Source organism: Haliotis rubra, unplaced genomic scaffold, assembly GCF_003918875.1.
Source record: "Haliotis rubra isolate DU_JTF1 unplaced genomic scaffold, ASM391887v1 Scf1109, whole genome shotgun sequence".
Lineage (NCBI taxonomy): Eukaryota > Metazoa > Mollusca > Gastropoda > Lepetellida > Haliotidae > Haliotis > Haliotis rubra.
In genome coordinates, this window is record NW_025765014.1 from 147,900 (window position 1) to 165,057 (window position 17,158).

General features: G+C 39.6%; 1 protein-coding gene across 2 annotated transcripts in view; it reads left to right on the forward strand.

Moving 5' to 3' along the window:
- LOC124287609 (nucleolar and coiled-body phosphoprotein 1-like) overlaps positions 1–16,061 on the forward strand; it is a 74,543-nt gene extending 58,482 nt beyond the window's left edge. The window contains exons 8-13 of one of the 2 annotated variants that reach the window (XM_046724109.1): positions 7,581–7,752; positions 10,127–10,201; positions 11,376–11,396; positions 14,676–14,853; positions 15,470–15,513; positions 15,964–16,061. In XM_046724109.1, coding sequence (XP_046580065.1) covers positions 7,581–7,752; positions 10,127–10,201; positions 11,376–11,396; positions 14,676–14,852 — 445 coding nt within the window. In that variant the 3' untranslated portion in view covers position 14,853; positions 15,470–15,513; positions 15,964–16,061. Of the gene's footprint in view, positions 1–7,580; positions 7,753–10,126; positions 10,202–11,375; positions 11,397–14,675; positions 14,854–15,469; positions 15,519–15,963 lie in introns of those variants that run through there. The other variant, XM_046724119.1, reaches the window with a different exon arrangement.
- Positions 16,062–17,158: the final 1,097 nt, after the last annotated feature.

The window sequence follows — 17,158 nt, forward strand, 5'->3', positions numbered from 1 at the left end:
ATATGTTGTAGTGTTTCATCAACAGCACAGTCCACCATCCTGGTTATAAAACTGACATATCCACTAAATATAATTAGGTTCTGCTCCCCCACTACCTTGTGTTTACAGTGAATTGATCTGTGAGAGCTGAACTGAGAAGGGTAAACAATTGTCGGTCTACAGAGGCAGGCCAGCCTATCTCAGTGTAGAGGAAGATGTCAGTTGTGCTGTTGCTCCACTTAATCCAGTGCTCGATGATCGATTGCCTGTAGTTCCAAGCCAAGAAATGAATTCTTGCTCTTCTTTACTTTTCTTGTTTTGGTTGGGGATGGTAATATAGTGTATGACACGTACAGAGAGTCATATTGTATGACACGTACAGAGAGGCATGATGAGTCTCGGGTCATTGTCATGATGATAGTAAGATAGTGTATGACACGTACAGAGAGTCATATTAGGCATGAAAGTCTCGGGTCATTGTCATGATCCTGATGTTGAATGTTGAACTTGAGGTGGTCCCCAGATTCCAATCAGATTTATGTGGTGTTATGGTTATGCCAGCCGTAATAGTTGTCACTGTGGTTGGGGACACATTATGCTTTGAAAATCGATACAAAATGAGCATGATTAATGAATGAATTGATAGAGTTTGGTGCACCCTATTGTGTGTCAACAGCTGCACGTATGTGATGTATTACTCTAGTGACTGGAACACTCTCATATCTCTACCAGACCACTGAGAATATGCTGAAAACATTTATTCCTTCTCAAGTATAGAAACATGAGGCAAGTCTGTATTGCCTCAGCTATTTAGGAGAATTGTGACTTTTGTTTGATGTTAGTTTGAAGATAATATATTTTCAAAAATAAACTTTATTTCTGTGACCCTTACAACATATAATATTTTAGGTAAAGGCAATCTCATGTTCAGTGCTTGTATTGCTGAAACTAGAATGTGTCTAAAGTATGTGACTGATGTGTCGAGTATATCCTGACTGATATGTCTGGTATATCCTGACTGATGTGTCGAGTATATCCTGACTGATATGTCTGGTATATCCTGACTGATGTGTCGAGTATATCCTGACTGATGTGTCGAGTATATCCTGACTGATGTGTCGAGTATATCCTGACTGATATGTCTAGTATATCCTGACTGATATGTCTAGTATATCCTGACTGATATGTCTAGCATATCCTGACTGATATGTCTAGTATATCCTGACTGATATGTCTAGTATATCCTGACTGATATGTCTAGATATGTCTGTCTAGTATATCCTGACTGATATGTCTAGTATATCCTGACTGATATGTCTAGTATATCCTGATATGATATATCCTGAGTATATCCTGACTGATGATATCCTGACTGTGTCTAGTATATCCTGACTGATAGATATGTCTGTATATCCTGATATCAGTATATCCTGACTGATGTGTCTAGTATATCCTGACTGATATGTCTAGTATATCCTGACTGATATGTCTAGCATATCCTGACTGATATGTCTAGTATATCCTGACTGATATGTCTAGTATATCCTGACTGATATGTCTAGTATATCCTGACTGATATGTCTAGCATATCCTGACTGATATGTCTAGTATATCCTGACTGATGTGTCTAGTATATCCTGACTGATATGTCTAGTATATCCTGACTGATAGTATATCCTGACTGATATGTCTAGTATATCCTGACTGATATGTCTAGTATATCCTGACTGATATGTCTAGTATATCCTGACTGATGTGTCTAGTATATGTCTGACTGATATGTCTAGTATATCCTCTATATCCTGACTGAAGTGTCTAGTATATCCTGACTGTATATCCTGACTGATATGTCTAGTATATCCTGTTGTCTAGTATAGTATATCCTGACTGATGTCCAGTGTCTAGTATATCCTGTTGTCTAGTATATCCTGACATGTCTAGCATATCCTGACTGGGGACCATATCCTGACTGATACTACCTCGCCAGTACAGTTCTTGACCTCTCCTAATATTGCATCTGAAGTCAGATCCACTGATGTGTGGGTTATGCTGACTGACCGGGGTGTACAGTTCTTCCTCTCCTTGCATCTGAAGCTGAGAGTTTCTATCAGGCCGGAGATATGACAATATTGAAATGACCTTGTGAGGAGCAGATTAATTGAGCTTGTTGAGTGTTGAGAAGAAATCCATTATTGCTACTTGTGTCAGTTCTGCGTGTCTAGTTCACTCCTCTGACACATTGGCCTGGCCAATCATATGTAGCTAGTGTAAAGAGCATAGTTTGTAATGGTGGTGCTGATTGTGAAAAAACAATCCTTGTTTCTTAAGGAGTGAAAGGTTTGTTTCTATTAAGATGTGTCATTTTGTTTTTTGCTGTTTAGTTGGCAGATGTCTGGAATGTCATTGTGTATATGAAGTAGTTTAATGGTCATGCCAGTTTAAATAAACTGATAAAGTGAACTGTAAGAAATATAATAGTTTTTCAGTAAGTAAAATGCCAGCATCAGTCATTACATTAATGACCCATTAATCATAGTATGAAAGTAATAGTGTCCCTGTATGAGATCACCTAACATCAGCTCAAGTGAATTAGGTGTGTCTCCATGTCCAATCACCTTCCAACTGACATCAGAATCTCAGTATCAGATCACCCTCACACTAATGAAAGGTGCATGTGTGCGTGTGGGTTTTTTGCCTTGTGGTCTGAGGCATCATTGTTCGCAGGGGAGAGTTGTGTCCCTTGGAGACACCAGAAACCAGTGATCACAGGGTTGAAGCCTGGTTCATGCTGGTCTAAGACCTGCAACACTCCATTCTTAGCTGACATGATGTGATGTATAACTGGGAGACGATTCAAAGGTTCTAAACCCAGCTCATTAGTAGCTGCAACGATTCATCGAAAATCGAATCTGACACCTTAGTTTCGATTTTCGATAACCATTATCACTATTTCGAATCAATATTTGAATACCTATTTAAATTATTTCCACACAGCCAGAATGTAATTTTGACTCCAACTGGAGCAGTTTCAAGTGTTAAAATAGGGCAAAACGTGATTGGTGGACGCCAAGCAAATTATCCAATGAGAATTGTTGTTAGCAGACAACGCTAAGTTGACGATGGATTTCATGCTCTAAAAGCTGAATTGGAGAGTTAAATGAAATCTGATGTTTTTACATGTATGAAGAATTGAATCGAAAATGATTGATTCGAGGGTCCAATATCGAAACTTGGATCGAATCAAGGTCTGGTTGAATCGTTGCAGCCCTACAACTCACTCACTCATAATCAGTTAACATGTTACTAGTAACTCAGGAATCTTGGTATGGGTTCATCTTCTCAGCTGGCCAGTGTGTCTGTGATGGACATTAGTGATGTAATCAGGCCCTCAGTCATGTCCACTCTGTAATGGTCCACTGCCTCAGCTGGACCTCCAGGTCTGTGCTCGACTGGTCACTGACTGGTCAAGGTAGACAGCCAGGACTGCCCACTTAGTCAGGCCAGCTTGCTGTTATATCAGAATACCTTCTAATCAGACCCAGAATATCCAGACAGTTCCTATATTCCTTACATGTATTTGGGATATGAAGATTTGTTTCATTTGATGAAGTGAACTTCTTGGTTCTGTTCTGTTGTTTAATTAGATATCATATAAGAATTTTACAGAATATCAATTACTTATCTTTCAGAGATTAAAGATTAGTCTTTAGCCACAATACAGTGGAAGCTGTCTAAACCGGCACTCATCGGGACTGAAGAAATAATCGGTTTAGACAGCATGCCAGATTGTAGAGCTGACACAGTTACCTACAACTAGAACTGGACCAACTGTGTCACTCTCATATACATTGTTGTATCACATGGTTGTCTCAACTACTGCACACACTGACAATAGAACATGTCAAATCACTAATTACATGTACAAGTATACCCATACTGAACTAAGATTAAATTATCTTTGTCGGCAACCATGTAGTTGTAACGCAGGATTAATTAGTGACAACTTGAAAACTTATATTTTATTTTGAAGTAAATGCTGAACTATTGCCAATTCGGTACTTCTGTAAAATGATTGTTTGTTTGGCCGAGTTTATAGTGGCTGCAATGAAGACATGTTTACCCTCCCTTTCTTTGTTTATAGTCAATACTATATGAAAACAAACAGTTTCTAATGTACTATTTGGTGGGAATAGTGATATGCTGTTTCTTGATCCCTCTGATTTGAAAATATGCATTGCAAAGAAACGACATTTAACAGGATAAGATGAAACACATGAGATAGCCGGTCCTCTCTGATTATTACATATGTGTGTGTGACCATGTGGATGGTAATATCTAAGTTATCCAACATTTACTGCATCAACAGTCAGTATTTATGAAGCTATTGGTTACGTAAGTCCAGCTCCTCTGGCTGTCACATGACCACTGTGCGACCACTGGGTCACACACACACGTATGTCACCGGCACACTGACCACGCTGACCACACTGCCGGACTGTTGTAGTAACTCTAACAATGGCGAATCCAACAACAGGAGTTGTCACGATGTCCACCATCACGATTCTCATCAGGTAAAATGTAGGGATGGTGTTATGTTAGACAAACTTGTCTCAGAAAATAAGTTATTTTCATAGAAACAAGAAACTATGTTTAAGTTGAAAAGGAATCCCTGTGAGACTGGATATGAATCTGTGAAAAATCCAAACTTGTTTCATCCAGGGCTGTAAGATCACATTGTGGGCTGGGCAGAAGGGAAAATAATATGGTTCAGGGACGAGCAGACATACTACTGTTATTTGGTAAAACTGAACCCAAGATCTATGTGATGTTTATGTGTTGTGAATATTACTTCACGTATTGTTCACAACAATATGTCAGATCACACTACTTCTATATATATCTTCAGGCATGGAGCAGTAAGGAAGGATAACAATATATGGATGAACAACTTCTTTATTGCTGTGAGAGCGACGTTTCAGTGTTTCGGCAATAAAGACGTTGTTCATCCATATATTGTTATCCTTCCTTACTTCCCAACTGCTAAATGCCTCTCAAAGAAGTTATGGAATTTTTTTCATTTTGAATGGTTTTGTGGTATGTTAGTGTTTGATGAACACTGTCCTGGCAGCCTTGTGGTTAAAGTGTCGACTATTCATGATTGCCAACATGGGTACTTATGGTTACTGTGATATATGATATGTCTGGAGTGTGATGGTTTATGGACACTGTCGGGCAGCCTTGTCTGGAGGTTAAAGTGTGTGACTAAATTTGACTATTCATGATTGCCAACATGGGTACTTACGGTTACTGTGTATGATATGTCTGGAGTGTGATGTTTGATGAACACTGTCGGGGCAGCCTTGTGGTTAAAGTGTTGACTATTCATGATTGCCAACATGGGTACTTATGGTTACTGTGTATGATATGTCTGGAGTGTGATGTTTGATGAACACTGTCGGGGCAGCCTTGTGGTTAAAGTGTTGACTATTCATGATTGCCAACATGGGTACTTATGGTTACTGTGTATGATATGTCTGGAGTGTGATGTTTGATGAACACTGTCGGGGCAGCCTTGTGGTTAAAGTGTTGACTATTCATGATTGCCAACATGGGTACTTATGGTTACTGTGCATGATATGTCTGGAGTGTGATGTTTGATGAACACTGTGGTTAAAGGGGCAGCCTTGTGGTTAAATGTTGACTATTCATGATTGCCAACATGGGTACTTACGGTTACTGTGTATGATATGTCTGGAGTGTGATGTTTGATGAACACTGTCGGGCAGCCTTGTTAAAGGTTAAATTGCCAACATGTACTTACGGGTTTGATGAACACTGTCGGGGCAGCATTCATTGATGATTGCCAACATGGGTATTCATGATTGCCAACATGGGTTATGGTTGTGTATGATATGTCTGAGGTGATGTTTGATGAACACTGTCGGGCAGCCTTGTGGTTAAAGTGTTGACTATTCATGATTGCCAACATGGGTACTTATGGTTACTGTGTATGATATGTCTGGAGTGTGATGGTTTATGGACACTGTCGGGGCAGCCTTGTGGTTAAAGTGTCGACTATTCATGATTGCCAACATGGGTACTTACGGTTACTGTGTGCATGATTATGTCTGGAGTGTGATGTTTGAGGAACACTGTCCGGGCAGCCTTGTGGTTAAAGTGTTGACTATTCATGATTGCCAACATGGGTACTTATGGTTACTGTGTATGATATGTCTGTCTGGAGTGTGGTTTGATGAACACTGTCGGGTTAAAGTATTGCCTTGTGGTTAAAGTGTTGACTATTCATGATTGCCAACATGGGTACTTATGGTTACTGTGTATGATATGTCTGGAGTGTGATGTTTGATGAACACTGTCGGGGCAGCCTTGTGGTTAAAGTGTTGACTATTCATGATTGCCAACATGGGTACTTACGGTTACTGTGTATGATTATGTCTGGAGTGTGATGTTTGATGAACACTGTCGGGCAGCCTTGTGGTTAAAGTGTTGACTATTCATGATTGCCAACATGGGTACTTACGGTTACTGTGTATGATTATGTCTGGAGTGTGATGTTTGATGAACACTGTCCGGGCAGCCTTGTGGTTAAAGTGTGGTTAAAGTGTCGACTATTCATGATTGCCAACATGGGTACTTATGGTTACTGTGCATGATTATGTCTGGAGTGTGATGGTTTATGGACACTGATTAGTGCTGCTTAGAACAAATCATCTAATCATGTGAAGTCAGATTAGATGTGATTGAATATGTACAATGTTAATATTTCATCACTGAAAGGCATTGGAGATGAATGGCAGTATCACGTACTCATTTACCAAGGAATATACTCCGGACCAATTTACCTTTTGTCCAATCAAGCACTTCATTTAACTGGTGGTTTTGAATATTTGAACTGAAGGAGCAAGCATACACTCTGAAACGTTGTGTTATTCACAACAAAGAAGTTGACATCCATAAATCTTGCTTTTCTTATGCATTCCACTTCTAAATGCCTTTCAAAGGTTTGAAAATTACTTATATGTCATACAGTTACACACAATACAAATACCGCATACTGGAGATGATGTCAAGGAGTCTGTTTTCTCTGTGTGTTGACAGGGAAATATTCTCTGCTATAATCCTTGTTAATGTCTTCAAATCAATAATCCCTATATCAGATTAAGTCCAAGCACTTCCAAAAGTTGATAGCTATCTCTCAGCAATATTCCAACGATATTGTGGCAGTCTGTAAATAATTGAGTCAGACAATCCATGATGACATGTGTCAACCAAGTCAGCGAGTCTTACCACCCAATCTTGTTAGTCGCTTCTTACGACAAGCACGGGTTACTGAAGAATAATTCTAACCTGGATCTTCACTGGTCACTATCTCTTTTGAGGAGCAGTGGGTTGGTGTGTTGACTAAGGCATTCACCATCATCAGCCCAGCCCAAAGTGTCTAATTGAAAAGATTTGATTCACACTTACTGACACAGCCAAGTTTCCAGATGCTAGTCCCCTAAATCTGTAACTGTTCAGACATTTTTTAGAGAAGACTAAAGAGTCATACACAGTTCTAATGAATGATTTTTCCTTTCCAGTGAGGATGATCTTATGTCCTTGAATACACCCCCTGCATCAGGGAAGACTGGCAACAGACAAGTGAAGAAACACCCTGCCGCCCGTGTGTTGGCAGATCAGTTGGACGGAGCGTCAGGGGAGACGACTCACATCAACAATGTAGACAACATCCTCAAGTGTAGTCCAGGGAAGGTGAGCAAGGGAAGACCACTCTGTACCCCAGCCCTGTATACCATCTCTTGTGCTTATGTCAACTTGCAAGTTGTCCTGTTGGTACTAACTTTCATATATTGGGCTAAGAATCAGAGGTTTAATGGCTGATCAAGGATGTCCAAGAATTTGGTTAATTAATTCATAAACTAAAATTGTATCAAGTATTTTCTTAAGGAATGTCTTTTTTTATCATTTCATATTTGGGAAATTTTCATGTTTCCCATACCATGTAATATTCAAGTAAATATTTGAGTTTTGGAGTGGAAAAAATGACAGTAGTTTCAGCATGAGTTTCTGAGCCATATGTAAATCTCTATGTCTTTAGCCTTCATTGTGATTGCCAAGATTTCTTGGGATAAGGATGCACCTGAGACAAATGTTCATTTTCACTGATTGGGCCCCTCCAGTTTGGTTTTGGGACGAGAGTGCCTGAGCTTCAGTTCCATGATGCATCCTCCTCCTCTCTCCCCGTTGCCATGGGTGACTCATGGGTGGAGCAGATCCACAACTACACGGAGATAGAGGACTCGAACCCAGGATTGTCCCAAGATTCGCTAGACGCCTTCCCATGGTGCCAAGCTTATGAAGCAGATGCAGGCGGTTTGATGCCGCACAGCGGGGACACACAAATGAATCTTGATCACGATGTGCGTAAGGGTTACCCAGCATGCCTAGTACCGCAGCATGGCCGCCCATCATGTGTGAACCGCTGCCATCAGCTTCTGTGACCTGGGACAGTCCATCCATGTTGCCTGGCTCATCCAAAACAGCTTGTTTAGTTTGTAGAGTTAGCCGTGTGATTGTTCCCGTTGTTTGCGTTGTGGCATCTGGACATGATTAACCCTTTAACCTCTGTAGGAATGTGTGGACACTAATCAATATGCCTTTTATCAATGGAATAACTGTTTTTTTAAGGCTTGAACTAATACAGATTCCTTGTGAAGAGTATGTGTCATCTCACAAGTCAGGAGTTTGAGGAGAGCATTGATGGTGATGAAACCCAATCTGACGTGTGTGTGCAGGCACGCGTGCATGTGTGTGCATGGGCATCTGTGCATGAGTGTGCAGGTGTGGGGAATTGTGTGTGTATGCAGTTGTGTGCATCTGTGTGTATGTGTCATCATAACCCAGTGACATGGATTGTAGCTCATGCAGTCGACCTCTGGTTTGTCTAGACTCAGTTATAACCAGGACACGGCTGTCAGCATCGCCTGTCTGTCAGGTTCAAGCTGCAGAGCATGAAGCACAGTTCGGTGCATCTGCAGCAGGAAGATAAAACCTGTTCCACCTGGATCACAGAGGTCAAGCCCCTCCTCTGTGTCATCACACTGCAGGGTCCAAGTCCTGAAATCATACACACATCTCTGTACCCACTGATCATCAGTGTTACAGTGTAATCAAGATGTTATCGTGTAATCGAGATGTTATCGTGTAATCAAACTGTTACAGTGTAATCGAGATCTTGTGTAATGAATATGAAGTGCAGAGTCCACCCAGAGTTTGGTTGTCAAATACTCAATACCAACACACCACTTTTATACACACAATATCAATGTTTTTAAGTTGAACCTTCCAAGATTGCTGATAACCACTCACACACTAGTAACACTTTCTGTGTATGTGTAGTCAGACAGCTATGATTGAGATGATTTTGGAATGCAATGTCAATGCTTTTTGTATGACACCATTTCTCTGTAATTCCAAGGTTAATAGAAGACAGCTCTTTAATTTAGCAAGTGTCTCATTGTCATGCGTTTGATCAAGTACAGTTTCTATATCAGGAGGCACGGCTGGCCCAGCCTGAAGAGCTGCAATTTGCTGTTAAGAGTTGCGTCCCTTGGCTGCACTTTAAACTGATGATTGTGGATTTGACTCAGGATTTACCATGATTACGATCTTTGATTTCTCCCCCATACTAGTGCTTCACCAATGTGTTAAACATTTGAGACTTTTCTCCCACATTAAGCTGACATGAAACCAAACTCACTCAAGTTGTTACTGAGATTTGTTGGGGCGGTGGGGTAGCCTTGTGGTTAAAGCATTCGTCACGCAGATGACCCGAGTTTGATTCCCCACATGGGCACAATGTGTGAAGCCCATTTCTGGTGTCCCCCGCCGTGATATTGCTGGAATATTGCTAATAGTGGCGTAAAACCATACTTACTCACTCATTCATTGAGATTTGTACCATGTCTGAACAAAGTACAGTTGGGTATATTGAAACTCTGTGACTCCAGGCCCCGGATGTCCTGTAAACTCACCTTCCATATTGTTTGAAATTTGTTAACAGTGATTGTGTCCCTTAACATGGTGTTATCTGGATTAAGCAGGTTGTGTTGTTCTCCATCCACAGAGCGATAGCGGGTTAGCGGACATGAACCAGTCCATGGGGGACTCCACCAAGGAGGCGGTGGTCCAGCTGGTGCAGGTGAGCTAACAGTCACATGTGTCGGTCACATGACAGTCATGTGACAGATTTGTACTCCACCTAAAATCCTCCTAGTTTTTGTAATACTGATAAGCTTTGTCATTAATTAAAGTGAACTTTTCTGCTATAAATCTTGGAAGATTTGCTTTATTTTTCTGCTTAAACGTTTTGGGGTAACATGCATGCATGCAGATGCTTGGTTGTAAAGTTAAGTACATATCTTTGATCTTGTTATTTTTTTAAAATTGGGCTTTTACAGTTCCACCTCACTCATTATTTTACATTTGTGCAAATAATTCATAAATATTTTGGACAGAGAATTATTGTTTGTAAAGAATGAGCCTGATGTCTGTCCCACAGTCTGATATAAAGGTCTTGTGTCTTGCTTACCACCATACAACCAAATCTCTATACACCCTATACAAGCATCTACATTAGCCCTCTTGAATGAATGTAATTATTTCCACATGAATTATATACATGTATACTTGATCTTGCCTGTTGTTGCATGATGGGGCAACTCACTAGTCAACCTATAGAATATCCCTGAATAAGTTTCTTAAAACATGATATTATCATGATTATTATTATTTTTAGTCCTCTGGATGCTTAAAACATTAATCCACTGACAAAGAATAATGCTGACTGATGTGTAAATGATAATGATGAAAGTAACAAAATCCTGCTTTACGTGCTTTTGACCAGACATCATTTAATTACTAGGAAGACAAGTAACAAAATCGTCAGACCCTGTTCATAGACCGTTGTATTATTTTTTCTTAACAGGTTTTATTTTGGTGCCTACGTTTTTGTGTTGAATTACACATGGGGAATATGTGACATAAGTCTTTTGAGGTTCACACAATAATTGAAAATCATAAAAAAACTTTTATAAGAATAAACAGGATGTAACATGCCATCATGGTTGTCTCAAGTGATGAAGACTTATGTTGAATTCCCTATAATGAGTGTCTGGTGATGCAGACTTGAAGCAAATGACAGTAAATCAAATTCACAAAATTAAGACTAGTTAATATAAATGGCTAATACTGTTTTAAAATGGTTGAGAACATTGATTTTTTATTTCTGGATGAGAAATGCTTCTACATCACCAGACATGAGTCAGGAACTACATAAACTAACCTATCTCTTTTGTTTCCCCACCGGCTTTAAGGGCAAAACTGAGAGTGTACAGGTAATGCGGATGTTTCACTTCCTTTGTGTTGTGTTGTGGTTGTTGTTGATGGCGCCACCGTCACTGCCGATGTTGTCCCTGTGTCTAGGTGGTAGTGTGGGGGCGGGTACCCGGAAGGAGGCAAGCACCCAGGCACTACAGATACACTGGCTTACACACAAAAACCTGTTTACCATTTGTTGATTGGTTTTAACAGGGTTTTGAAATTCATATTTCATCTTGATGACTGGTGGCATTTTATGTCAGCTTGGCAAGGTAAATGCATTGTACAGTTAAAATATATTCGTTGTATTTTTGTGGGTAACTGTATTATAACATGGTGCTGCTTGACGTGTGCAAAGAAAATGGATTTGTGATTTAATTGCTTTCACTAATATTAAGAACATGTTTTGGGCTAAAGTTCAAAGATTAAGTTGGAGGATAGTTCATGAAGTGTCCGCATTGAAGGATACAAATCTTCTAATACTACTAATATACCAGTAATATACAAGTAATATACCAGACAGTTACAGACCAGTAACATATCAGTAACATACCAGTCAGTAATGTACCAATGATATACCAGTAATGTACAAGGTATGAACAGTAATATGCCAGTGTATGTACCAGTAATGTACCAATGATATACCAGTAATGTACCAATGATATACCAGTAATGTACAAGGTATGAACAGTAATATGCCAGTGTATGTACCAGTAATGTACCAATGATATACCAGTAATGTACCAATGATATACCAGTAATGTACCAGTAATGTACAAGGTATGTACCAGTAATGTACCAGTAATGTACCAGTAATACACTGGTGATACACAAGTAGTATGTCAGAACTACACCAGTGATAGTTATGCTATTAATATACTAGTAACATGCCAGTACTGTTCAGTATAACAGAAATATATCACCAATGGTACTTTGCATCACATGTTGGGATTAATTAAAGCTTAATTGATTCAAACAGATTTTTGTTTCCTTGGTTTAGAGTCTTTTCTTAAAGGTAATCTTGGTATGCTCACTCTAGTATACCCACTGTGAGTGAGCTGGAATATCCAACAGCACAAAACAACCGACATTTCTCGAAGCCAGTGAATTTGTATGTCTCCCTTCACCTTGATCTGAGAATGATGTAGCACAATGGGTGTGACCTGTAGCTAGGTGGGTGTGACCTGTAGCTAGGTGGGTGTGTCATGCAAGTAGCCCCACTCCGTCCTCCCCATCCCTAGCAGCTGCAACCCACTAATTCATTTCAGCTTTTTGTTTTTCCTCTTCCCTTTCAGGACATTTGTCTTTTGGATGAAGCACACACTTCCATATGAATATTGTTGGTTTTATATTTGTGTAGAGTAAATACACTGTTGTAGCAAGTTCTTAATGGGACAATGCTGCCTTGTGTTATGTAAGCTAACCCAAACTGTTCATCTGATGTTTGGTCCACTGTTCCTCAGTGGATGATGAATATTAAAACAACAGTTTAAGGCCTGCATCTGTTTGATGCAAGCATCTTTATTTTTCACATTATGCATTTCATTTCAAACAGTTTATGCTATGCATTTGCTTGCTCAATATTTGTTGAAAATATTTTTTCTTATGCTTTGTTTGGTTTAGATTAGAATGCATGGGAATGGAGGATGTTTGTTTTTGCATTATTTCAGACTCAGCTGTCTGTTGCCCATGTAGATTCCTCGAAGTCAGTGTTTGTTGATGATTCTCAAATTATTGTGATTTATTTTGCAATATTCTTAACATGATCAGCTTGCATACAGCAGCTTCAGTTTATGCAGCATTGTTGTAAACTTTAAGCAAACATTGTTCTTCTTTACTGGTTTTATCAAAGTGTTGGATATAACATTAGGAGTAGTATCATGTGGGACATGTGTCATCTCACATCAGATTTTTATACACTGGTGTGTATAACACATAAAGACTGGTGTGTGTGACATAATAACACTGGAGGTATATGACATAGAAACATGTGTGTATGACATGTATAAACACTGTACTACTGTACATCATTGATATTTGAAAGCAAATGCTTTTATGACAAGTATTTAGCATGGAATAGTTCAGATGAAAAATTTAAATAGAGTTTACATCTAGGATATATTTGAAGTATGTTGTTCTTCAGGCTTGAGGAAAGTAACTCAAGTCTATCGGTTTAACTTTCTCAATGTGCAGACACGTCTTGACACTGCCATCAGTTAACACTTCCTCAATTCCTCAATGTACAGACACGTCTTGACACTGTCATCGGTTAACACTTCCTCAATTCCTCAATGTACAGACACGTCTTGACACGTCATGGGTTATGGAAAGTAGTACGAGAATTTTACAAATAATGCAAGATATATTTTGTATTGCACTCCTTCATTTGCTTCATTAGACATTCACATGCAGTTATTATATACAAATGATTGCCTTGATTCTTGTTATGATTGACCCTAACTCTGAATGGATAGTACAGGTAATCTACCATCGTATGGTGTCAGTAAATGTATGTATGTTAGATAGGATGTGAGCTGAATGTGACATTGTAGTGAGGATTAAATTAGTCAGCAGAAAGTGTTGATGCTGGTGTTCATGAAGGTCTACCAAGTACCGCATGTATTAGTGCATCAGAAAGTCCTTGCTTGGGGAGATATTTGTAACTGACTGACAACTGGTTTCATTATTCACTACAAGTCAACATGTTTGTCATAAATGATGTGTCGTGATTATAATCATCATCCCTGAGCTTCCATTCACTTGTCATGAGGGTGGTGGGGTAGCCTAGTGGTTAAAGTGTTCGCTCGTCACGCCGAAGACCCGGGTTCGATTCCCCACATGGGTACAATGTGTGAAGCCCATTTCTGGTGTCCGCCGTGATGTTGCTGGAATATTGCTGAAAGCGACATAAAATCATACTCACTCACTCACTACTTGTCATGAACTAATTCATGTAATTTGACAATGCCAACAGATTGTGCAGAACATGGTTGTTGTTTGTAGTTTGTACTGACAAACATGGCCTAGTGTCAGCATTAGTGTTGAATGTGAATATTCTGTTGGAAGGACTTGTTCTGACAGGTGTTTACAGGGAACAAGGTAGGGCACTTGAAGGCAGTGCATGACTGGACCAGCTGAAGACAGTATTAGAGACTTAACATTAAGTTGTGGGTGAAGGGAGGTAATTGAGTGTATCATAGGAGGAATTGTCATGGAGTGTTCAGGAGATTGGACAAGGGAGGTAACTACGTGTTCAGCAGAGTGATCAAGGGAGGTAACTGAGGTTTGTTGTGCAGGTGCTGAAGTACTCGCAGACAGACTGGAACAAGATGAAGCAGGACCTGGAGCTGAATTTCCAGGCACAGCTGCTACAGAAGGAGAAGGAGTGGAGCAAGAAGCTTGCCGCCGTGAGAAGAAGATGGGCTACGTTGAGGAGAACAACCGTGGGCTCAAGCAGACCAGTGAGGAGATGAAGTAAGTGGTGCAACACTGAAACTGAACAAACTTCCTTTGTCTGTCTGAGATAAGGGAGTTGAATAGATCCAAACATTTGGTGTTTGACTTGAGGATTGGGTGGTTTGTCCTTGTTTGGCGTAAGATTGGATGGTCTCTTGGTGTCACACTTTGGGGTTTGGGTGATATGTTCTTGTGTTATGCAAGACTTGCAGGTTTGAGTTGTCCTTCAAAATTTGATGTACATACTTCAACATTGTGAAACATTTGAAATACTTTGCCAGCCCCAGTGTAATTATCATGTTGCAGCTGTGCTGCTAACAGCAATATTGTTGACTGCATGTGACTTAACACAATAACACAGGCGAACATCCACTGCTAGTAGAGACAGGGATCATAACATGTCATGATACAAGTTGACTCTGTGATACGAGGTGACACGAGGTGACACAGAGCTACAAGGTGATACAATGATACAAGGATACAAGGTGACACAATCATACAAGATACTACTGTTATCTTTATAGTAGTTTATCAGTCTAGACCCCATTACTCTGGCTATCAGGAAAAGTGTGAAATGATCTACAGAACATGGGATAGTTTTTGGTGATTGTAAGCTTGCTTTATTCTTTTACAGAGCAATTGTGTCTGAATTCGAGAAGACAATTTCTCAGCTGCAAGGTAAGTTGGAGGGTTAATTATGATAGACTTTGATAATGGGGGCTCAATTATCTAAGGCTCCATAATTTGTTGTCTAGAGTTGCATCCCTTGGACATGCCAGAGACTATGATCGTGAGCTGAAATCCGAGTTCACCCTGCATCATGTCTGGTTCTCCTTCTACTTCAAGATGATTTACTATGATGTAGCTGGAATATAGCTGACTCTCTATGTGTTACACATATATATGTGTGTATGTAAGTGTGGTATATGTGTGTATGTTTGCGTGCTATATATGTGTGTGAGTGAGTGTGTGTATGTGTTATATATATATATGTGTGTGAGTGTGTATGTATGTTATATATGTGGGTATTTGTATCATTTATTTATGTGGGTATGCATCATGTATATGTCTATGTGTATGTGTGTTATATATGTGTGTGTTACATATGTCTGTGTATGTGTGTTACAGCGGAGAAGGAAAAGACGTGTAACGCGTCTCAGCAATCGCTGCAGGACATTGTTCGGGAAAAGGAGCAGGTGCTTGATGACCTTCACTCCGTGGAAACGGCCTTCTCCAACCTGCATCAGCGGTATGAGAAGACCAAAGGCGTTGTGGAGGGATTCAAACAGGTTGGAACCATCTCAATATGTTGTCTTGTTATACTGAATTGAAATTCATTCTGAGCAAACACAATTTGTAAATGTATTCATTCATTACATGTCTACAATCCTGCCACTTTGAGGACAATGATGTCATATCAATAGAAGGTTAAATAAAAAATCGTAGTCTAGCATGGAGCTTTTTCAAACTTTTTCTGTGATTATTTTCATTCATTAGGAACAGCACACTTTAAATATGTTTTAGGCTGCTGTAGCATGAAAGTGAGATCATTCTTCATACATGATGCATCAAATAGCTGGTTATGCCTTGACTTTGTTTACAGAATGAAGAAGTGTTAAAGAAATGTGTAGCAGATTATCAAGCCAAGTTGAAAAAGTCAGAACAAAAGTTACAGTTGTTAAAACAGCAAGCAGAAGAAAAATTAGACCAGTAAGTATACTTTAGATATGAGTGCACACTGAATTACCAGCAAAATATAAATATTTTCAGTTGTGTCTTAATATAGTTTCTGACATGTTCGCAGTAGATATCTGATGACGATATCACTTTAGGATTACAAATGTCATATTAATCTACATGGATCACATAAATATATTCTAAACGAGGAAGTAAATTCAAGAGAAGGATTTCATTGCCAGGAAGAAAACATTTTCAGTGTGTACAACATGGATGCAATGTGTGAAGCCCATTTCTGGTGTCTCCTGCTGTGATATTACTGGAATATTGCTACAAGCAGTGTAAAACCAAACTCGACCAGAGTAGCATATGTAGGAGCTACTTTTGTTCCCATGGCTGTACCGTTTATTTGCTCATAAAATTTGTTGTTGAAAAAAATAAAGAAAAAATGATAATAATAAAACCCAACTCATTCACTCTTTTTGTTATGCTGACACTCATGACGGCACCACTGCCTGACTTTGTTGTGCTCCCAGACTGACGACTGTGTTGTGCTTCCTGACTGAGGACTGTGTTGTGCTCCCAGACTGAGGACTGTGTGGTGCTCCCAGACTGACGATTGTGTTGTGCTCCCTGACTGACGACT